This window comes from Urocitellus parryii, chromosome 3 (assembly GCF_045843805.1).
Source record: "Urocitellus parryii isolate mUroPar1 chromosome 3, mUroPar1.hap1, whole genome shotgun sequence".
In the NCBI taxonomy this organism is placed as follows: domain Eukaryota; kingdom Metazoa; phylum Chordata; class Mammalia; order Rodentia; family Sciuridae; genus Urocitellus; species Urocitellus parryii.
The window spans coordinates 46,004,931-46,029,983 of NC_135533.1; the positions used below are offsets into that span (position 1 = coordinate 46,004,931).

Consider the following 25,053-nt stretch of genomic DNA (forward strand, 5'->3'; position numbering starts at 1 on the left):
ACATACTAAACATATGTACTCTGTATAGTGTGGAACAAGAAAATCCCTCCTCATTATCTTATTGAACTCTAATGAGAACTGTGACAAGCTGCTTAGGAGTTGAGATTCCCTTTGTGAGGGCTCCAGCAAAACTCCAAGTGTGGAGATTTCTGGGATTAAGGCCATTTTAAACAATTTTCCTAAATACTGTTTTTTGTTTGTTTGTTGGTTGGTTGGTTTTTGTACATATATAAATGCTGTGGCTCAACAAAAAGAGCTGTCCTTCATTTTGTGAATATACCTCACCAAATTTGTAACCATTCAATGAAGAAGGAAATGAGAACTGCTAATGAGCTTTTCCATTCCACATTGTTTTTTAAGATTCTACTAATGGGATTAATCACTTTTAGGATTAAAAAATATTCAAAAATTTTGTACAGTCTGAAAAGAATGTTTTATGAACTCTTACAGGGAGAGAGAAGTTTGGCTGCATCTTACATTTCTATAGTGGCTTGACCAAGTAGGAATTAGTTATTTGTCAAATAGGAAAAAAGGATAGAGGTAGGCAGCCCAAAGTTGGCCCTAAATCTCGGCTGTATCATTGTGCTTGTTCTGCTCATGGATTCCTCATGGTCCCAAGATAGCTGCTCATCCTCCATGCTCATGTTTGCATTCCAAGGAAAAGAAACGGAGCAACAAAGAAAAAGTGTCATCAGGGAAATAAGCTTTTCCAGAAACCCAGAGATAATGTTCATTTGGGGGGGAGGGGCTAGAACTGTGTACCATAACCACCTTTAACACTGAGAAATAGAATTTTTAAATGTTGGGCCCATAGTTTCCTCCAACAACAAAGGGTCTTTCCATTACAAGAAAGAAAGGTAGAAGAGTGGAGAGTGTGCAGCCATAATGCAGTCTGACACAGTACTTAACATCTTTGTTACCATTCTTTCTCTTCTCTACCCTTCACATTTTGTAGTGAGCAATGAGATCAAGTGACTTAATTGCATAACCAGTTCATGGCATGGCTGAATCTAAAATTCACAGGTGCTACTCTGAGCACAGTAGTTCTCTTTCCCAATACACACCACTGTTCTCTTGTTCCATAAAATGTACAAAGTATATCCAGATATATTGATACCACCTTTTTTCCTAACTTCCCCAACTCTATCCACTTAGATTTTTTAGATTTACTATGAGTCTGGTAAATTACTATGACAACTAATCTCTATTATTTTAATGCAGGATTGTGGCCTGTTAATTCACCCAGAGGAGAACTGTGGGTTACAACCTATTTCTCTTGAGTACATTGAAGCCATTTCACACCCTGAACTGAAGATGTGTCCATCTGGGGACATAAAAGGTGACTATCACTTTGTATATAATTTCTTCTTTAAAAATTTAATGTAGATAAGTATAAGCTTATTTAAACTATCATTGTAAGATAATAGAAGGCAAAACTTTTTTCATTAGTATGAACTACAATGTACATAATAAATATGAATGCATGATTTTAATATTCAATATATTTTGATTAATCAAATTCTTTTCTCTTCATCTTTCCCACTTTGAAGTACCTTCTGCTTATCTGAAAATCTCAATTCAAGAATTACTTCTGCCAGGGAACCCTCCTTAATCCTCAGACCCATTTCCTTCTTTATTTCACAGTCCTGTACTTTTCTTTCATTGTAATTATCACAGTTGTTTAAAGAATTAGCTATGTAGCTAGTTGTTAGATGTCAGTTTTCCCAAGATATTAGCTTCAGGAAGGCAAGGTGTCTGACTTGTTGACATCATATCAATTTACTTGGCGCCACAATTTGTACATAGTAGGCAGAAAATAAACATCAGTGATGAATCAAGGAACTACAAAGGCTTTAGATTCAGTTAAAAAGAATTTCTTTTAATTTTAAAGAATTCTTGAGAAGGATCATTACTGCTCTCCCGCATACGTTGAGCATTAATACAAGTAGGAAAATTAAAACCTTGAATCCAAATTACAGTCTTATATCCTGCCTAAGCCTTGAGCAGACCTGGAATGGGACACATCTTTGGTGCCACTCTCCCCATTCCCTGTTTTTCCTTCCCTAGCAATGGTCTCTCAGTGCAGAGAGTGGCATCAGGCAAAAGCTGGGACTAAAATTGCATCCAAAGTGATCATGGGAGCAGGGAGCAGCTTCTCCAAGCTTCCCGGTTACCATTCTGTCCTCCTGACCCCTGGTCTCCCTTCATCTAGCATGTCTGAGAAAACGTTCAGGAGCTTGCCATGAACTTCACACCGCTGCTTGAATAGGAAATATGTTTCCCAAATGGGCAGGGCAAATTGCAATTTGGCATGCATGGTTAGCCAACGTGGGCAGGTCCCCGTTCTTAGACATGTGTTCTAAATAATAAATTCCAGTCAGTGTATGAGAAGGGATTTACCCATTAGGGTGTGTCAGGTGGTATGATTTGTGGTTCTCTGCTAAAGGAAACTCGTACTCTTAATGCACAAAGGAGATACCGATATGTCTGGTTAACTATTTTTTTGAATCAGTTGACAATTTATGACAATCATAAAACAACTTAATTCTATTCCTCTGACTGCACCAAGTCAAAAGTTCTTCCACAATAAGTTCAAGATACATTACTGGGATTCCTCAAAAAAAGGCAACTTGTTCTGCACATTAAACGTGCCGTCCCTTACATCAGGTTTAGTTGTGTGCTGTCTCTGTGTTAGGACCTTCCAGGAGAGGCTGTCAATTGGGCCCTCTGAAAACATCTCCTAATTGACTGCCAAATCAAGCTCATGCTCTTTTGCCTAAAAATTCAAGGCCTCCTTATACCAGTTCCTCTTCTCCCTCTCTCTCATCTCCATCCTCCTGGCCTCAAATATTCCAACAACTCTGCTCCAGGTAGGACTCCAGGCTCACATCCACACTGTTCCCATACACTACAAGTCCTCTTCCTGCCATTGCCTAACTTCTTCTGATGCTTATCTCCCTCTCCAAGAAGCCTTTCTTCTCTACCCGATTGCTAGTTTGGTGTCGCCCCTGTGTCCCACAGCACTCCTGGGCACAGATTCACGATAGCACTTACAAGTGGGTACTTACAAGTTCCTCTATGGTCTATGATCAGTGATCTCCAAAACGGAATGATGCACACCAGGAAAGGGAGGGATCAGCAAGAGGCACTCCCAGAGGTAAAGTCAGTACAGATACCAATAGATGTGTGCTTTTTTTCTAGCCTTTTTTATTTTTATGTTTTATAATGGACATAATATATAAGCGTCAACATATCTATACACGTGTTACAATGTACGTATAATAGACGTCAAGGATGCCTGAGCAGAAATGCTTCTACTGATGGTTTCCCTAGATTACTTGTTTTCCCAGGGCACACGTTGTTCCTGTTCATCCTTCAGTGTTTAATATATGTCTGAAAAATGGTTGCTGAACTAAAACTAAGATCCAAACCATCCTCCCTTCCACAGAAATTGTGAGCAGCCAGGACACAATGATAAGGATAAACTTCTCCCCACTGGAGCTGCTAAGGGCTAAAAACTCAAAATTAACAAGTGAGACCAGGATGGTGACTTCCAAGAATGTATTTTTTTGATGCCAGAGATAATTTCCTTCCTTGATAGTGGGATTCCCTCCTAATGAAAGAAGTCACAGCAAGTGACACTGAAAGGAAGCTTATTCAGGTGCTCTAGATTTAGCTTGGGTAGCCAAACATAGCCAACAGTCATATTCAAAAATCTTAAAGAGCACATGACATTTATTCAGCAAAACTGGATCCATTTTTTCCCACTTTGCAATGTAATGATGTCAAATGTCTTTCTCATTTGCTTTAGCTAATGTACTTTTGAATAACTATATTTTAATTCTTAAATTGATGCCAATCATTTAGGAAATAATTTAACTAAGACATAATCTTACGGATTGCTTAAGAAAGAAGCAATTCTTCTAATTTGGAGAAAGAAGAAATGTATACAGTAGTTAATGAGTGATATTTAACTTTAAGGAAAATAACTCAGATGGCATTTTATGATATGAAAACTATTAAAAGATTTCATGACACCTTATATTTAGCAAGGAAACATGACATAAATCTAATATTATTCATATTGAATATATAAATGATATTTTTTCTTCATAATAAAAACCACTTTATTTTATAATATTAGAGAGCCAGGAATTAGTGATAGCATTTATATGACTTTACATCTCACCACAGTTCTGAATCACAGAGTTGTATCAACCACTCTGATTCACTTAAATAACTAAAATCTAGTTTGCATTAAACATAGATCTATAACTATAAATAAAATAACTTCTTCTAAAAGATAGTTTCATTCAGCAGAATGTTATTCCTTAAAACATATGTCATACTTTATTTCAGAAATCACAGCTTTGATTCATTCAGTGTTTAAATATATAACGTAGAATTTATGTCCCTTTTTCTGGCAATTTTAGTTAAGAGCTGGTGTCACTTAAAATGTCAAGAACCCCAATCCTGCAGATGTTATACAGATGGCTATTTCAAGAAGTATTAGTAACCCACAATAAATAAAAGGCATTGTTCACCCATACAAAAATGCAAAAGTTATGACTGTATAAATATATAGTAGTGTGAACCATTGGGGCCAAGTTTTCAGAGACCAATTCAAGTCTCCTTTTTATGTGCACGCAATGTTATGCCCACAAACTAATTACACCCATATTTGAGTCTTTGTGCATTCAATTGACCACTTGTTTCTTCATCCTTATCAGCAAGTGGCCAAGGAGGGCCTGTTTGTAAAAAAAATGAGCTGTCAGCAAGGTTGTGGGTGGGGAGTGCCTGGGTTAGAGGTGGGATGCATGTTCGCTTAGATACTCGGCCATCTGATAAAAATGTTCAGAGAAACATTTATGCTCCCAATGTCCTGTTGTCTATTATAAAGAAAATTGACAATCTTTGTTTAAACATAGTCTCTATCAACCCATGAACCCACTGAGTAAATTCGGTTTTTATAAAATAAAGGAAAGATCATCATAACAACCAGTTTGTGGGTTTTCCTATAAATGCTACCAAAGAGACTGTTGGGCCATATTTCATTTTCAGCCGATGGTTTTATGCTGACCTTGCCTAACATGATAAAAGAGGAGCAAGTTGCAGACTCTTGGTAATGGTCCAGCCCTGTCAGGAACAGCATGACCCCACTTTATGTCCTTTAACTCTTTAGGGCCCTCGTTTGCCTCATTTATAAAACAAGAGGACGGGAAAATGAGCTGACGTGTCTTCTGCTCTAACCAAAATAATTCTGCACATTGCTGAATGCAAATCTCCGTAATGAAAAGACTAAGCCTTTCTCCAAAGAGATTTTCTGGGGGGAATTCATCAAGAAATATTAAACTTTAGGTTATGTCTAATCAAAGAGTATTAAAGGAGCTACAGATGTGAATGAGGTTGTTTAATGATTGTAAACCATGTATGTTAGAGCAAAATTGAAGTTAGAAATCAAGATATATTCTGAATGAAAAGAGAGAAGAATTATAAAAAGAGAATCGGCAAAGAGAAATGGACACATTTGAGGATAACCTGAATTTCTCCATTCAAAACCAGTACACATCCCACATTTTCTGTCTTTTAATAATATTACTACTTTCTCCATCTGGAAATTTTGGAAATACCTTTCACCTAACTGACCCTCTTCCTCCACATTCCCGCCAAAATATGCCATCTATGTGGAGGTCTGTCAGTTCTTTTGCCTCTCATCTCTAAGGCCCATTGCTTCACTGTAAAGAGTACCCTAAAGTACCATGCCTTCCATGTCTCCAAATCTTATCTACCCATAAAGTCCTGTTCACATTTTATGCTTCCAGAAAACTCTGACCTTCTTGACTCTCTTGATTCTAAACTGCTTTGGCTTGCTTGAGGTTGGGGTGTGGGAGTAAAATATATTCATTAACTGCTGGATGTCGGGCATCATGTCAGGTACTGTACTTATTTTCCTTACAAAGGAGCACGTTGAATCATGAAAAGACTAATTTGAACAGTGTATTGCAGCCTTGACTTTGTATTGGAATCAATGAAGAACAGCCCCATGTCTGGTAATTCTGACATAATCAGTCTGGGGTACAACCCCGGTATGGGTATTTTAAAAAGCTTTCTGGGTAATGCTAATTTGCAATCAATATTGAGGTCTTCAGGACTTGTTAGAGGCAACAGAGACCAGATGTGTGTGTCTCCAAATTCTAGGCTCTTTCACTACCACACAGATATAACAGTCAATTTTACATTTCTTGTTATGATGGTATAATTATTTTACATGTATAAATTATATCCCTTGAACCCAAATATCAATTTTGAGAACTCAGAATTATAGTTAAGAACATGGGTCCTAGAACAGACAGTCCAGTTCATATCCTGGTTCTTGGAGGACATCAAGCTAAATTTTCTGAACATCAGTTAAGGTGGTGATAATAGGATAGGTTTGAAGTTTAAATTAGTTAATATATTAAAGCACTCTCTGGTATATGGAGATGCAATTAAAATCCTGGTTTTTTAAATTACTATGATATTTTAACAACAATGGCTCCTAACACCTCAACAGGATAGATCTTAATGTATTAAATTTAAAAATGCTGGTTGAGTGATATGTATGTGGAGAACTAGAGTGTCACTCCCCAGTTCTGAAACTGTGTAGAAAGTACAGAGTGAGTAGACATTGAATGAAACAGTTTTCTTCTGGAATTCTCATTACGCTGAAAAAGCAAAGCAAAGCAAAAAATATATATATATGGCAAGAGGAATGAATATGTCTGCATTGCTTTTGAATTTTAGTTCTGCAATTCTGCTCCAGTTGATTTTGTACCCCTGTTATACATTTTCTTCCCTTCCTTGAAATTCATAATTTCTCATCTCCTTTGCCTTGTATTTTCTCTTCTCTCTTCCAGTTTCTCTCTAAAATGTTCATATTTTTTTCCTTTCTGTGATGAGTCAATACAAGCTATAAACTATAATCCCCTTTATGTTTTATTATTTGTAACTATTTCCACAAACACATACACAGCTCTGACATCCCTGAGGTCATGAATGTGAAATGTATTATATTCATGCCCTGAAAAGAAATTCTTCCCACTAAAATTCATATCACACTAGAGACTTTTACTAGCAGCACCACAAATCAGACCCAGAATGGATGAAGTTTTTAAATTGTTTTCTTTCTTAATTCAAAAAAGTAGGGGAACTCTTCAGGTAACTAAGCCCTTTAAGTATATTATTCCATTACATCCTCACACCAATCATATGAGAACATGATATATCTCATCTAACAGATGAAGAAATGACATCTCTGAGGTCATGAAACCTTCAGCCAGAAAGAGCCGAAAAGATTGACACCAAAAAACATTAATCAAATTGAGGAATAATAGCTTTTCTCCAAAATAATGAAATATCAGAATACAGAAGTAGTTCTCTTGTACCTTAAATCTTTTGAGAGCAGGGAAAATACCTGGACTAGCAATTTAAGAATGTGTAATTTTAGTATATATTTGAGACCTACTAACAATTTGAGGGGCTCTTAATCTACTTCATTCCTATTGATCAAAGGAGCAGTGATATACTGTTTAAAAATAAGTAATAATTGAGTAGTGCCTGATCACTTAATTTTTTTTGATGTAAGTATATGGTTTCATGGAACAGAGCTCATACTTAATTTCAACGTGATCTGTGCTATTTCAGAACATTACTTCAGCTCTTCTATTTGGTTGGCAGAAGGCCATGCATTGCTCCACTGGATTTATATGATAAGAATAATCTTCTCACTATAATTTCTATAATTGTGTGCCATACACTGGATTCTCAAGTTACTTGCAAACTATAATTTTGCCAGTAGAAACCAAACCAAAGGAAGTTTTGCCATCTGTTCCAGGCCAGTGGATCGTGCCTTGCCTTAGTTGTTCAGACAACAGGACCTGTGACTGGAGAGAAATAACTTGGCAGCCCCACAACTGCCAACATGGTGTCCTAACTAAGCCTCAGCTCCAGCAGTGCCTGGGAGGAAGGAAGGTAGGTGCTGCATCCAGTCCTGTCGGGGAAGCCTTCAATTTTTGCTGCCTGCAGCTCTAAAAACCAGGTGGTTGTATATTCTAGACCAATTTGTTGCCTTCAGTCACAGAGGAAAACTAATTGAATGCAACTTGGCTTTTCAATTATATATAGATGGTATCATAGAAGAGCTTTAACAGTTCTTGCTCAAAATATTCATTTTTATCTCCATCAGTCTACTTGACAGATGGAGGATATTAAAGTCGTGTCCTGCGCTGACCCAATTCCATGCTGTTCTTGCAGCACAAGTTGTTAGGAGCTTGCCACGTCAACTGGCAGTTGGCAGTTCAGAGCAGCTGGCCTTGTCAACCGCAGCTCTCAGGGCACTGCTGTTAAGACAGACATCTGTAGCTCAGCTCAAGAAATCAAATGCATGCAAGACGCACTTCTTGTAGAACTTACCAAGTGCATGGCAAATTGTTTTTACCCTCTAACCTTGATGATCTTCTTTCACATTCCTGGGCAGGTCTCACATGGACCTCACTAGCCTGATTTTCCCTTTAGTGAGGCTTCTAAGCTGATTTCTTGGACATGCATTGTCTTCTTGCTAGGCATGCTCTGACTAGGTAGAGTCCGGCAGAACTCTCGGACATGCGAAACGGGCTCATAGACTGAGATGCTTGCTTAATAACACCAAGTAAGTAATCTTCACCAGATTTTTCAAGTACTTTTTATTAGATGAACATTTCCTTATATACACTGTGTGTAAGATCTCACACATGGGCATGATTTCAAAAGCTGAATTTTACAAAATTATATTTATGCATTAAAAAAAAATAAACTGGAGGCAGGGTGTGAAGGTGCACACCTGTAATCCTAGAAAGGAGGGTGGCTGAAGCAGGAGGATCATGAATTCAAAGCCAGCCTCAGCAACTTAGTGAGACCCTAAGCAACTTGGTGAAACTGTAGCTTTAAATAAAATATTTAAAAAGGGTTGGAGATATGGGTCTATATTTAATTGCCACTGGCTCAAAAAAAAAACCCTGTGGATAGAAATATTAGCCAAATTTTCTGCTAGCAACTGGTTTAAGAAGCATGACAGGAAGTGAGGGGCACAACAGGAAGATAGATATCTTCTTCATGATTTCAATAGAAATGCTCCCAGTTTTCACAATTAAGGATATCTCTACTGATAAAGCAGCAATATTAATTTGTACAAAAGGGAAAAAACGGAAAACAATTACTTAGAAACCTATGTTGCCATCAGTAATATTAACTGAGCATTGATTCTGTGTGGGGAAAGATGTGGCTAACCTTCTTATACCTTAAATCCCAACCGACTGTAAGCTTCATGAGGGCAGGGAATGTATTTGATTCATTGCTATAATCATCCCTCAATATTTGTAAGGCTGAGGATTTAGATCAGTGCTAGAGCATATGCTTAGCATGTGCAAGGCTCTGTCTGGGTTCAAACTGCAACACCAACAAATAAATAAATATTGGTTGAGTAAATGAATGAATTAAAATCTTTTTTATTCCTAGTCATAACTCTGTAACAATAACATATTAATATTATCAGTAGAATAATATTAGTAATAAATTTTCTTCTTAAGAAAATCCAAGTTCTGAGAGATTGGGTAATTCACAGTCACTGCAGAAGCGTGGGAATGGCTGTGACTCAGGCACTTTGAACCCCCAGCTTGGACATCCACCCTTCATAGCTTAGAAGCACAGCACTAGAAGCCATGACAATCACTGTTGCCACACCGACCAGATGTCTCTAAACTCAGAATACCATTCTGACCTCAGAATATAGAGTATTCAGTAAAATTCCAAGAAGATGTCACAGTTTATTAACCTGAAAATCGGTAGATATTAAGTTTATCGCTAAATTCTGTGGTTTGGGATGGGACACGTATTGTTTCTCAGCTCATTTTCTTCATCTGTAAAATAATAAGTAAACATGAGCTACTTATGTTTAAGCCTCTACTATGGATTAATTTATTTTATAGAAAGCTAAAAGCCTTCTTTCCTGCCTTAGCTGGGAATGCTTTAATGAAATACCATAAACTGGGCAGCTCATATATATGTCCTACAGCTCTGGATATTGAGGAGTCTGAGATCAGGATGCCAGCGTGGTCAGGTGCTGGTGAGAGTCCTCTTCCTGGTTTCTGGTGACTGCCTTCCTGTAGTCTTCATGCAGTAAAAAGAGAAAGAGCTTTGGTCTCTTTCTTTTATAAGGACACAACTTCATCATGGAGGCTCATGATCCATCTAAATAAACATAATTACCTCCTGAGCTTTCACCTCTTGATATGGTCATACTGTGAGTTACTAGTTCAACACATGAATTTGGAGGGGACATAAGAATTCAGTCCATATCATTGTCTCTAGTAATTTCTTTTTTTATGTATTTTTTAATGATATATGACAGCAGAATGTATTATAATCCTTATTACATATATAGAGCACAATTTTTCATATCTCTGGTTGTATACATAGTATATTCACATCAATTTGTGTCTTTACTCATGTACTTTGTATAGTAATGATTCCCTCCCTTCCTCTCCAACCCCTCTGCCCTATCTAGAGTTCGTCCATTACTCCCATGCTCCCTCTCCCTATCCCACTATGAATCAGCCTCCTTAATTAAAGAAAACATTCAGCATTTGTTTTTTGGGGGGATTGGCTAACTTCAATTAGCATTATCTTCTCTAACTCCATCCATTTACCCACAAATGCCCATGATTTTATTCTCTTTTATTGCTGAGTAATATTCCATTATGTATATATGTCACATTTTTTTATCCATTCATCTTCTGAAGGGCATCTAGGTTGGTTCCACAGTTTAGCTATTGTGAATTGTGTTGCTATAAACATTGATGTGGCTATGCCCCTGAATTATGCTCTTTTTAAGTCCTTTTGGACTTAGCTGATTTTTAACAACTGTACAAGATAATGGTAAGGGACTGGGGATATAGCTCAGTTGATAGATTTTGCTTGCCTCACACGCAACAAGGTCCTGGGTACAATTCCCAGCACCAATAAATAAATAAATAAATAAATAAATGTAAGGAGGGTGGATCATTTTTTTTTCTACTTGTTAGCAAGAAACATTGTTTGTTGCAAAGTCAATAGTCTCCTATGCTCAGATTAGGTGACTCCAGCAGAGATCAACCAGCTTCCTGCTTAACAGAGAGGGCTAATTGTATTACTTCACCTAGTCCAGAGTCTTCCTTGAGACCTGTGTGCTCAGACACTCACGTTTTCCAAAACACTGGCACTGGTCATACGAATCTGATTTGTTTTCCAAGATTCTAATTTATTTTATATACAAACAGAGAAGCATTGTCCCCTTTTAACAGAGGAGTGGCATAACCAGGACTAGAAAGATCTTCCCTTAGCAGAAGGGAAACTGCCTAAGAAGGAAATGGATGCTAGGAGACTGAGGCTGTTTATGGAAAAATTCCAACATGCAACAAAGCAAGATATAGAATAATCTAGATATAATAATAATAATCAATATATAGAATATAGAATAATTATTCTATAGAATAATCCCATTGATGTAAAACCTAATGCATACAAACATGCTTGCCTCCACAGAGAATTTCTGGAAGTCACAAATTGATAAAAATGAATGCAATAGGTGGAGAGGAGTGGAGGAGGGGTAGGGTACAAAATGAAATACAGGACCCTGTGTTAAAAAACATTATTAAGAACCCCAATGCAATGGTGGGACAATAAACCAAGCACAGAACTCTTCCAAGCACAAGCCCTGTGAGACTGTCCAGATCACATGCTCAGGAAAGCAGCTTAGGTAATAGAGCATGACTGGGGAGGAGAGCAGAGATATTTTTATGCGTGTTTTCATTTTCACAATATGTGAACATTGTTTTCTTAAACTAAAACTGTATATGTTAGGATTGGAGGTATGGCTCAGGGATAGAGCACTCTCTATTGCTAGCATGAGACTCGGGGTTCAATTCCCAGCACTGCCATCAATCCATAAATCAACCAATAAAAACAGAAATCTATATTTTAAAGGATTGTCTAAATCATAACTAGTGCAGAGCTAGTGGAAATGCAAAGGAGGGAGGTCCTGAGAAAGATATTTCACTTTGAGTCACAGGATTTGGTAATATAGTCAGATGCCTACATTAATACGGCTCATAAAAGTAGAGATAATTATAAACATTCAAAGCTGCAACTATGTTATAGCACTTGGTTTAGGTAAGCTCCGTATAGTAATTGGAGTAGGTAAGCAAAAGGTTTCCCAGTTTATTTTTTTTTTACTTTCCATTAGAATAATAAAAATACACTAAATACTCCTTAATTCTCCTGCGAGATTACTAAGACAAATAAGTTCTCATCCTAGCCAGATTTTTAATAATTACCATACTATTCTAAAGACAAATAAATCTTAAGGCATAACAATTATATAAATGTAAGAAAAAGTAATACAAATGTTTTGCTTTTTAAATGTATTGTATGGTGACTTTTTGTATCTTTTCCTACCATGTCAAATATTCAATAATAGAAACATATTACTTTAGCAAAAATCACTTATATGTACAAAGGACAATGAGGTAGTAATGAGGCAGGAAGAGGTTCAGATAGGCAATCAGAATGGATGATTCTGAGCTATAGTTCTCCATCTCACCAACAAAGTGATTATTTTTATTCACCAAACTCATCAGATTTACTATGTTCCCCATGCCAGATATATTGCTGCTATCAGTTATCCATAATGTTATCACATAGTCGAGTCCCCCCATCACTTGAAGTTAAGTTCTAAGACATGAAACTTTCGTGATGTCACTTTGTTCATTTATCTAATGTTTTTTTGAGGTAAGAAACTATCCCAGGAGTGTACAGCATTTTTTCCAGATGCTATTTTTCTAGTGGAAGAAGACAAATGAGAGAAGTAATCATTGCAAAAACAGCATGATGATTGCCACAGTAGGAAGCAGTCCCCAGATACAGACTAGAAGGGTTTGGAGAAGTTGCCAGAAAGAAGATGACTGGGTACTTTGTACTTCGAGGTCATCTATGAATCTGTTATTTTGAAATAGCTTAATTGAACTAGAAAAGTAGTGATCTTCATTTTTCCAAAGAGCATGATGTGAGAATCCCACTCCTCAAGGCTAGTGCTTTTTACTTCCTTTAGTGGGATAAAGGGGAATGATTCAACCAAGTGGGAAAGGCATTGGCAATGGCGCTAAAGTTCTCATTTTTTTTTTCCAGGTCTCCAGTTTACACATCTTGGGTCATATAAAAATAGGGTCATATTAAACACATAATTCCTAAGAGTATAGTAGCTCTACTAACCTGAGGACTTAAAAGTAATACAGAAAGTTAGCAATGATGGTGGAATATGATGGTCATCATTATCCAAAGCACATGTATGAAGACATGAATTGGGGTGGATATACTTTATTTACAACCAGAGATATGAAAAACTGTGCTCTATATGTGTATTATGAATCATAATGCATTCTGCTGTCATTTATTTTAAAAATAAAAAAATTTAAAAGTAATACAAAAAAAAATGGAAAACTAAGACATTCAATCATGAGCATCCAGAAATGTCATTCTTGCCATGAATAAGTAGTTCAAACCTATTGTGCTGCAAAAAGAAAAGGAGAAAACAGATCTTTAATGTCAATCCTAAACTTGGCAAGCTTCATTTTGAGGGAACATATTAAACTGAGTTATTTTTCTCCAAAGAATCAAATGTAAAGGCAACAGAATTTGACAGGTCCAGTGAGAACTATTGAAAAGTTAGGCCTTCAAATAGCATTCTGCTTTCTTTAGAATCTCCAAGTAGTCATTTATCTCTGTCAGGTTTCCTTAAGTTGTTATTATGACCCATTCCATCTTTTTCCTACTGTTTTACATTGATGAATGCCAAGACTATGCTTGAAAATACAAGCCCACCTGCAAGGAAAGAACAAGACACAATCCAGTTGAGATTTGAAAAGGGGGTCAGGTTTCCAGTAACTTTGACCAGGAACCTCACTGCACTTAAAGACCTGTGAGCAGCACTGAACTTTCTGCACCTTAGTCATTTCCTTCATTTCAGCAGTGTTAACAGAAGGAAAGACGGATCAAGCTCTTGAGTGCAAAGACAAAGCCACCTTTCTCCTTGGAGCATTTGTACAATTCATTTCTGTAGCACACTTGAGCATTATGGAGGGCAGGTACACGTGAGACCCCTTTTCAACTCTAGCTTTATCCAAACAGGATGTGACTCACTTATAGTTTTTTTATAAATATGTTTAAGGTTTGCGATTCTGTGTTGAATCAAAAGCTAGGATTCCAATTATATGTTCACACTTTTCTCTAAATAGATACCCTCTTCTTAAAAGTATGAATGGAACATTGATAAAAATTTGTCAGAGCCCACCTTTACAATCACAGTGTGAAATACGTAGGAAATAGTTTAGAAATATGACAATCAAATTTACTGCTGAAAATCAAGCAACTATATCATGTAACCCAACTGAATGAAACAAGCCCTTATTTTGTTTGTCAGTGGAAAACAGTTCAGAATTTAAACCAGTAATAAAATATCTGAAAGAAGAGTGCAATTAAGAAAGGGAAATATAAAAGGCAATGTTTACTGAAAGTACTTGAACTCAGCTGTTAAAACAGGAAATGTAACTTAAATTTTTAAGTAATGTTTTCAAGCTAAGTAGTGTCTTAGACCTAAAGGTGTTTAAATTTTGAAGTGTGGCTAATTTATAATAATATATTGTGAGTAATGTGAATTCCATTATGGCTACTTAATTTATGATTGCTGTTGCTTTCAATAATCAGGGCAGGATAAAAGAAGGGAGTGCACCTCACACTCCCCAGGAGAGGATGACTCATACTTGGTGCCCTCCTTCAGCATTCAGTAAATATACCCACAAGCCAGACAAAATGGTTACATACGCAGTTCAGTTCCAATAGCTAGAAGAACCATGTTTAACTGGCATTATATAGTTACTTGATTTTCTCTGTGGTCAAATTTTGTGTTTGAAGGCGATTTGCTTAAATTTCAATCTCACATTTGTTTTTACCCACAAACAGCAATTTGGCTGCCCATCTACAGTCAATTTAATTAAAATGCATGATTGGAATACATTCATTGTAGCCAAATCACATGGCATGGAGAGATGCTTTGTTGAACTGGATTTTTGTCATTACTTAAATATCATTAGTGATCTGATCTGCCAGGGCTTTGTGTTACAGCTGGACAACCCTTGTCTCCTTTAGAAATGGGTGTCTATCTTATGAGAGCAGTTCTTCTCAATCCTGGGGTTCCTCAGCACCGCCATGAAGCTTCCTCAACACAGGTGCTATGCTTGGCCCTGAGATAGATGTGATGATGAACAAGACTTCTTGCTGCACTTTCATCTTCTTTATTTATATCCTGTGAGTGCTCACCAGTCAGCAAGCATTACCTACGCTAGTAGATGATAGCACCTCTTGCTCTCTTGTGGGACTTCCCCTCTTGGATATTTCTGTGGGTTCCTGCTAGCTGGGTGAGCCCTGTGTTTTCAACCTCATGCATTTTATTGGGCCATAGGAATGCTTACATTTCTGTACAGATTAAATGCAACCTATGCTGAAGAAAGAGAAAGAGGAGAGAAATAATTTATAATCCCTGTGATGCATAAAAGGACTTCTATTCTTAAAGAAATGGTTTCCTGACACAAATAATAGTTAGAAATAGTATTTATTGATAAAGACACAACCAAAACTTCGGGAACTTTTGATTTAAACTATCAGTGAGGTTATTTTTACTCCATAAAAGGAAAAAACAAATAATATTCTTACTATTTGTATTTAGTGATCTTTTTTTTTTCCGTCTCCATTTGCTTGTGCCCACCAATAACTGTATATGCTAACCTAAGGAAATAAATTTCAGAGGAAAGAGGAAAAGACATTTATTAATTGTATGGATAGTCATAAATATTTGTAATAATTTAGGGATTTTGAAATAGAATTTGTCCTCTAAAACAAATAGTCTGCACATTTTCCTTTTAATAAATTTCAAGAAATCTGAATGATCTAAAAGATATAAAAGACTGAAAATGAATCATGTGACTGAAAAGAACCACTCTTTAATTTATGATATTAATTTTAAATTCTGTGTTGTATGTTTAAAAGGGCTGGCATTTTGATGTTAGCAATCTTTTAGTTAGGAATACCAGTTAACCTCTTAGAAAATCTGTTTCACTGATAGAACAATCAATTTAATATCATAGCTTCATTTATTTTATCTATGCTTTTATTATTTTCAACTTTCATGAATGGAAAGGCAATGAGATTAGATAGCCCTGTAGAAAATGATCTTCCCCTGGGGCTGGGGTGGTGGCTGAGAGGAAAAGTGCTTGCCTAACATGCGTGAGGCACTGACTTGGATCACCAGCACCACATAAAAATTAAATAAAGGTATTGTGTCCACCTACAACTAAAGAATAAATGTTAAAAAAGAAAGAAAGAAAATGGTCTTCCCAAAGCTATGTTGCCTGAATTCAAAAATGCTATCAAGATATTTGCTGTATAACAGAACTTGTTTTGCAAATGATGGTGGTGAAGCTCCTGGCATCTATGTAGCTCTTATTGGTCGGTGGCGGGTAGCCCCAGGGACCTCCTCTGAGCATGATGGTTTGCTCAGGTAACAGTCTCTCTTTCAGTCCTCCATCCAGAACCTTGGTTTCTGCAGCAGCCCTCTACAGTAGTAGCAGCTTGGGTCAGTAGTAACAGCTTGGTGATGGAGGGGGAAGACTTGTGGTAACTCAGTTATTCCCATCTTCCACATCATTTTCTCTGAATGGGACGGAAGAATTCAAAGTGCTTCACGAGGCACTGCAAGGCATCCTCAAAAAATGCTGCTGGCTTCTCCTGTGCCTTAATGCCAGCTCACATCCATTATGTGCTTATTGTGTGCCAGCAACAGGATAAGTATTTAAAGCCTCATGTAAATCTTCTGAGGTGGTGCTGTGTTTTTCTCCATTTTACACATGAGGAAATTATACCCTGAAGAAGCCATACCATTTGTCTAAGATTTTCTAGGTAATAAAGAATAGTACCTTAGAATTCTGTAACACAGTTGTTTTGTCTGTGATCAGCTCTGGTGGGTCACATCTTCAGAGCTAACCACACAGAAAGACTGGGAATCTACAAGTTTTGTCATTGTTCTTCTCTCAGTAACATGCTACTACTTTGACTTTTCTAAACCTCTGTATCTCTGATAGCCCATAATATAGATATTTAGGAAATGGACCTTGATACCAAAATAAAGAGAAGCCCAACGAAAAGTCCTTAGCGGTGATTTGGTTTAAAGCTAGATCTTGAGGGTGTCCTTTACTAGTATCATGGTCTGAGTGGCTTTCTTTCTGCAAAACTCATAAGTTGGAAGTTATAACTTCCTAGTACCTCAGAAAGTGTCTATAGAGATAGGGCCTTTAAAGAGGTGAATAAGGTAAAATGAGATTATCTGGGTGGAGTCCACCTAATCCAATATGACTAGAGTCTTTAATAGAAGCGATTAGGACACAGACTCACACAGGGTAAGACCATGCAAGACAGAGAGAAGACAAGCCAGAGAGACCCTTTAAAGGAATCAGCCCTGCCAATCACTCGATCTTAGATTTCTAGCCCCCAGAAATGTGAGAAATTAAATATCTGTTGTTGAAGCACTGAGTCTGTGGTACTGTGTAATGACAGCACTAGTAAACTAGTACAAGTAGATTTGCATAATCTTTAGTATCCAAATTAAGAATATTCATGATGATTCGATATTCCTGTTTAAAAATCAGAAATCTAGTCCAGAAGAACAGTTACAAGTTAACTCTAGTTAAGAAGCAATTCATTTCCCAAATTATTTTACTGTACTGAAATTTTATTGCCCCACATGGAACTTGACTAAGAGGTTTGGTGTGGGCCTTGGCATATTATTCAGTTAATCTTGACCAGGTTTATGGTAAGAGTATTGGCACTGAAAGGCAAATTGGAGAAACTTTCTGGATTTCTTCATACAACTATTTTGACACACTTACCTTGGAAAGAATAAATCTTTTCAGATTCTTACCATATTCACTCTGGATAAACAAATGCAGAAATTCCTGAGAAATGAAGGCAATTCTGGCTGTTAAAATTAGAATAAAATATGTGCATGACCAATGAAAAAAAAGAAAGAGAAAAAAATCAAGAATAAACTCAGTCTTATCCAAAAATATTCAAATATTGTCCATGGAAAAAAATCCCCTTTTGCTTTCAATTCACTGTTTTTAAAGGGCACATATGGTACTATAGAGAAATAGAATGAGAAGGTAACCCTGATCTCAACTATTCTTTGATAAGATATGAGAAAAAAAAAAGATGCAAATACAAATAGCCATAATTTCATGTAGACATTGATTCAATCTATAATGGAAGTAAAAATTTAATGGAATCACAGAGGCCTGAGAAGGTAATTCAGGCTAAGGGCACTGGGCCTATTGGTAGAGGTGCTGCTGGTGTTGGGTCTGGAGGTTGACAGGTGGAATTGCAGAGGGAGGAACGTTCGAGGCAGATGGATTAACACAAGGAAAAACAGATGTTGTTGAGTGCAAATCATGTTCAGTGAAAAAGTAGGAGTGTGTCATGCTTACATGAGGGGACATATTGAGAGGAAGAGCCGTTGCCCCTGCACAGAGTCAAAGGACCTGGGTGTGAGTCCTGTGTTCACCATTTACTAGATTTATGACCTCAGTCTTCCTGAGTCTCAAATTCCTCATCTGTGGAAATCTCCAACTAGCAGACCATGACATGCAATAAAACTTCAGTAACTGTTAGCTGAACTTAAATAGTTCAGACTTGATTCTTTAGGATATGGAAGCCAATATAAATTTTGAACCTGCAAATAAGATAACCAGAAGTAGATATTTAAAAATTTATCTCAGCAATACTGTGTGTTGAATAAATTAGAGGGCAGCCACTGTCCAAGAAGGAAGACTGCTCAGGAGAGTGCTGCAATAGTGTAGCTTAGAGATAGAGAGAGCCCAAAGAAGACTGGTGGGATGGAAAGGAGGTGATGGATGTGGGAGACTTTCCTGGGGAGCAAACGGCACTGGCACTGGGCTATACAACCTGGGACATGGCATGATGTGCAGAAAATCAGATTCTAGTCATCTTTTTTTTTTTTCAAGTAATAACATAACCTCTAGGGCTAGCTACCTCTGCAGATTCTCTGTTTTTACATCTACAAAACATATTGAAAAATCCTGAGCACTAAAATATTTCAAGCATCTTTAAGCCTTGTTAAATGAGTAGATAAAAAAGCAACGAACATATGGGAGATTAAAAAATTGAAATTAGCATGGAGAGAAAAGTTTTATGCATTATTGAGTCAACAATTAGAGGATGTCATTACTAATAATATAGAAGACAGGAAAAGGAACAAGTTGGGTGAGGATCTGATAAATCTTGTTCCAATAAATGTTATTTTTGAGGGGCTGTCCTTTGATTAGACATGTGATTTTATGAATATTCAAAAATTAGTTATTTTAGACTATCTTATAGCATGTAAACATGCAATTTGGAAACAAATATCTTTTTCTTTATAGATTCTTTTCATTGGTGATTCAACCAACAGAGGGATCATGTACTATCTGATTGAAAGACTAAATGAAACGCTCCAGGAATGGCAGAAGGTGCATGGAACTAAATTGTATCCCAACGTCAATGGTGGGAAGACATTGGTTAGTTACTCCTACTATCCCCAGTTTTGGATAAGTCCTTCACTGAGACCAACATTTGAGAAAGCACTTGAACATCTCCTGCAAAGGTACAATGGAACTATTATGAATGGCACAAGGCCATAATGTCCTGATGTTTTACTAGCAGTCATAATTGCTCACTGTATATCAAATGTGCTGAAAGGCTTAGATACTCAGTAATGTGGCTGAAAACGAGTTGCAAATGACAAGAAGGTCCTGTGATCAGGAAGCCAGACATGGTTCAATGAAATGTGAGGCAATGCAGTTAAAATGTTTACCATCTGTTTTAAAGCAACATGTGTTGTTTTTCTTTCTGGATTTCAGATCACGTCCCCTAGAGAATACTGGCCAGACTGTATTGGTTGTTGGTGGTGTTCAGTGGCTTAATTCCAACCACCTGCAAATTATTCACAAGGTTTTGAAAAGGTAAACTGCTGTGACAGTAATTGTCATTGATATTTAAAATTTTTTAAAAGGTGATATTGATAATGGTTAAGTTTTATCAAGACATTTACTTAAATAACACTTCATAATTTAAACTTAGATTTAAAGCCTGATTTAAAATGTTTCAAAATATTTTTATATCTAATCACAACAGGACTCTTCATTATTCAAATTTAAATTTGATACAGATAAAAACCTGTTCACTGATACCAAACTCAATCCACAAAATCCCCTAATACACATCAAATCTGTAAAATGGGAATTTGGCCCTGGATGCCAATTATCTGGTTCTCAAAGGATTCTGCTTGATTTTGGGGGGTAATTAACAAACACCTAAGCTGTAATTATGGTTTGTGACTTTGGAATTCTGATCATTTCATTCAGGGAAAATTTACTCAATATCCTAGTGATCATCAAAACTTTGGGAATTGGATTCCATCTACCAGTGGACGGAGTGCATTTCTTAACACAGGTAAGCCCGTTTCTTCTTGGCTATGTGAACTTCATAATTCCGATTTTGGTCCCTGTTGGAAAAGGTTCCAAAAAGGACACCTTCATGATGATCAAAAAAGATTATATACTTAGAGATTATGATTTCAAATCATTTATAATTATTCCTGGAAAAATGAAACCATAGCCCACAAATGTGTTGCAAATAATTTGCATTGAGTTTATAAAAGAAAAAGGCATGCTGATCCATGCAAAATTAAGAACTAAGGCATATAAGAGAGAAACCTCTTTAAGTATCATTTACCCATCAAGTTTTCATATGCCTTTCTAGGCTATATAAAAAGGCTTTCTTTTCTTCAGGTTCAGGCTAAAACCACAAATGAAATTGCCAATAACAAAGAGTCCTTTGGGAAGGAGTGGCTTTTTTGAAGACAATTGCTTTTTTTTTTTAATATCTTTGAAGTAGTATCATTGTCTTTTTCCTGTAGTTGGACATTCATGAATGAAAGGAGTTAGGGGCTTCTGACCAGAAGAAGATAATAAATTCTTCTCACCACTGAATAGAAACTGCAGAACAAAAAAGAAAAACCACATCTGTAGGTCAGAGGACCAGCTGCTCTTGCTCAAGCGAGGAGAGTCCACCAGCAGCCCAAGTCTGCAGACAATTGCACAGTCATGGTTCAGGGGCGTAGTGGGAACTGGGCAGGCAGGAAACTGTCCATTTGATATGTAAGGAGTTAAGATTTATTTTTGTGTCTGTATGGAGTATACCTAGCTTTTCCCAGCACTGAGCACATTACCCCTCTCTTTTCTGGAAACTTTATATGCCAGATCTTCTTTGATACCAAAACGGGAGAACTGGTTGAAAGTGACTAATGTTAAACCTTCAAATTCAGCATCTTGAACTCAGCAAAAGTTTTAAGATAACTTTAAATGAGTTGAGCGATTTAAAAAAAACTAAGGTAGCTGAAGGGCTAACGTTTACTGGGGACCAGGAAAGGGGACTCTGATCGTTTTTTGGTATGGGTTATGAATTGGAGCCCCTTTAATGTTATCTGAGGGCTTCCAGCTGAGATTGCAATTCCTTCTTGACTCTGGTAGCTCTACTGTGCTGCTTTGACTGCAGCTCCTTGGAGCAACTGGAGCATTCATGGCTCCTGCTTATATTTAGGTTATTAACTCACAATCCACTCATTCCAGCTAACATTTCTTCAGCATTTGCTATGTGCCAGACCCTGCATCAAAGACTTTGCCTGCCACCAGAGCTTTGCTGGTACTCATCGGTCTTTTCCAACAGAGTAAGAACAAAAGAAAGGAAGGAGAAAAGGGGCAAAAAGAGTAAGATAGTAGAAAGGGATAATAGCAAGTAAAGACAGAACATAAATCTCAACTCCCATCATATACTTGCAAGACTGATAACTGCCCTCCTCTCTAGAATTATCCATTTTTCCTTTGTTCCCAGAGCACATGCACACATATGCCTACACACACACACACACACGCACACACACACACACTCACACTGAGCTCAGTCAGGGTAAACATGTGCTGCTTCTTAAGCACTCCATGCTTTCAGGCCTATGAAACCACTGTTCCCTCTTCTTGGATCGTAGCCTCCCCACCCCTTCACCTGTGTCACCTCCATGCCCCCTCATTAGTTTAAGTGCTTCTTCTTCTGGGAAGACATTCTGGACACATTTGAATAGGTTAGTTCCTCCTTCCATGAGTGGCTAGAATAGTGTCTATGTCCTCACTCTTGTCACCCAGCGCACACAAACCTTGGTTGTTCATCTATCCTGATGGGCTATAATCTGAGTGAGAACAGGGACATACATGGAGGTAAGGGGAGCTTGTATGGGTCACTCTGATACCCCAAGTGCCAAACACATTTCTCAACACATAATGGACCCACAAAAAAATGGCTTGTGCACAAAAGAATGAGTCTTAGTAATTTGGATGTCCCCAGATCACCCTTTCCCATTCATTCCTGTCCTAATGATGACTCCCATCTGAGTCCCAGCAGAAATTGTCTCTTGCTGCAGAAGCCCAACATGCCCATGCTGGAGTGCTGAGACTCAGTACCCTTTCTTGACCTGGGCCACTAGGGTCATCTCCGCTCTAGAACTCCAGGTGGCATTAGCGAGAGCTTCTTTTGCTACTGCATTGCAATTCAACTCTTCACTCTGCCAAGTTCTTCTTCCCTTGCTCCCTCATATGTGTTGATCCCCAAAGCACTGTCCTGTTAGCTCCCTGCATTCAAATATCTATTTCCCAAAGAACTGGTCTTTCTCTAGAAAAATTTCTCTGGAAAATGCTTAAAGTTTCATGTATCTTTTGTAACTAGGTACATTAAAATGAGAGAATACTTGTAACTGGACAAGAAGCCTACACATGAAATTGAGAATATTGAACATCTTTTTTTTTTTTTGGAGTTGGGAGATTACCAGGAATTGAACTCAGGGGCACTCAACCACTGAGCCACATCCCTAGCCCTATTTTGTATTTTATTTAGTGACAGGGTCTCACTGAGTTGCTTAGCCCCTCACTTTTGCTGAGGCTGGCTTTGAACTCACAATGCTCCTGCCTCAGCCTCCCAAGCTGCTGGGATTACAGGCGTGCACCACTGTGCCTTGGGAGCATCATTTTTATATGATCATGAAGGCCCAGAGAAAATTTGCATGTCTCTTTCCTCCAGGGTGCTTCTTTTGAGCCTTTTCTATTCGCTACCTTTATTTTCAAGTAAACCCTCTTCTCGGTCATGTACAAATAAATATGCAAGTACAGTGAAAGCAGAAAATTTATATATATATATGACTGTTTCTTTTACCTTGCAGTTGGATTAACAAATGGGAGCTATTATTTGTCTTTTTACCTATGAAATTATATTTGTCCTTTGGGAAAAGGAAAAGTGAGTGCAGTACCTTGCCTGTGTCAGTTTGGCTTCTCCAAGCACAGACAGGATTAACTGAAAAAGGGATAAACAAGGGGGATGCCTGATAAAGGGTAAAAGATAAAGGGAGAGATGTGGGCGTAGGCAGGAGTCCCTTCAGACCACAGCATCCCAATGCATGTTACTGGATCCTGCACCAAATATCTTTTGAGTGCCTAGCATTCCCTGGGAACTGTACTGGACTGCAATGGGTCTGATATGAAAAGAGAGGAAGAAGGATGATTTCAGTAGAAAACCTAGGATAGCAGGTCAGTTCTGAGAAACTTAACCAAGCCACGACAAAGCCCTGAAATCACAATGATTAGCAGAGTGCACCTGAACTAGAACTCCCAGCCATGCTCAATCATTGCCAGGGATTTGGCGCCTGAGGGAGGGAGGAATCTGATCCACAGTAACAGCAGCTGGAGCCTTCACTCAAGTCTGCTGCTCCCCCAAACACACACCTCTCTTCCAGCCAGCAAACCTCACTCAAGACTGCTCAGAACCTCCTCTTAAAGCCTCGCCATCCAGCTCTCCCCTGACCCTGACAGCTACTCCTTCCATCAGTGCAGAACCTGGCATATTTTCCTCTAATAAAGGGCTTAATAGCTGTTTATGAATCTGTTTCTCTTATTAGAATGCAGTGTCTTAAGAGCGGAAACCACAATTTATTTATCCTTGTATTCCTGTCTTGCAGCTAGAAACTAAGCACAAAGCAGATGCCAATTAATGTGACTCAATGAATGAGAATCCAAATAGCTGAACCTAGCACTCATGATTCTTAAATGTCAGTTTTCAAATTGAAGTTTTATATTTATTATAGGCAATACATTTAATTTCTTTCTGTGTAAGGGAAAGTTCAAAACTATGTGTCTCTATACATCTTTATGCAACACACACACACACTCAAACAGTTATATTGATGTCTTGAGAGAAAAAAGGATAGAACATGTCTTTATTTAAAAAATGCATGTGAGATTCTTTATCGCACAATAGAACCAATTTCTGTTTTAAAAGATGGCATTTATATGGTTTCTGCTTGAGTTATGAAATCATAAAATAATCCACTGCTAATAAAAACCCTTATTCTTCTACTTTGCAATACAGAGTGAAGTACAAAATGTATGGAAAGAAAATATGATTATTCTGGATGCTGCAAAAAGTTATGGCTATGAAGTGGTTGACACATTCACTATAACCATGGGGCGATATAAAGAGTTTCTGCAGGGCAGTTGTGGATGTCATTTCCATGAGGTATTTATGCTGGCTTTCTGATTTTTATAGCTTTTGATTTAAAAGAAAAATTTGTACCTTTATTTTACACAGAAGAAAATGATATCAGAAGGAGATCAAGTGATGTGCTCTTCCTCACTCAGGCAAGACTTATAGTAATTACAAATTTGGCTGTTTAAATTAGTTGTTACAGCACCACCACCAAAAAAAAAAAAAAAAAAAGTTGTTAAAATCAGATGCTTAAAAACAAGG

At 37.5% G+C, this 25,053-nt stretch overlaps 1 protein-coding gene across 3 annotated transcripts in view; it reads left to right on the top strand.

Annotated features, from left to right (window-relative positions):
• The window catches only part of Cped1 (cadherin like and PC-esterase domain containing 1), a 282,983-nt gene that overhangs the window by 239,421 nt on the left and 18,509 nt on the right, over positions 1-25,053 (top strand). For 2 of the 3 annotated variants that reach the window (XM_026388702.2, XM_026388703.2), the window contains exons 17-22: positions 1,222-1,339; positions 7,874-8,010; positions 19,593-19,813; positions 20,070-20,171; positions 20,574-20,661; positions 24,676-24,822. In XM_026388702.2, the coding sequence (XP_026244487.2) occupies positions 1,222-1,339; positions 7,874-8,010; positions 19,593-19,813; positions 20,070-20,171; positions 20,574-20,661; positions 24,676-24,822 (813 nt within the window). Of the gene's footprint in view, positions 1-1,221; positions 1,340-7,873; positions 8,011-19,592; positions 19,814-20,069; positions 20,172-20,573; positions 20,662-24,675; positions 24,823-25,053 lie in introns of those variants that run through there. The other variant, XM_077795957.1, reaches the window with a different exon arrangement.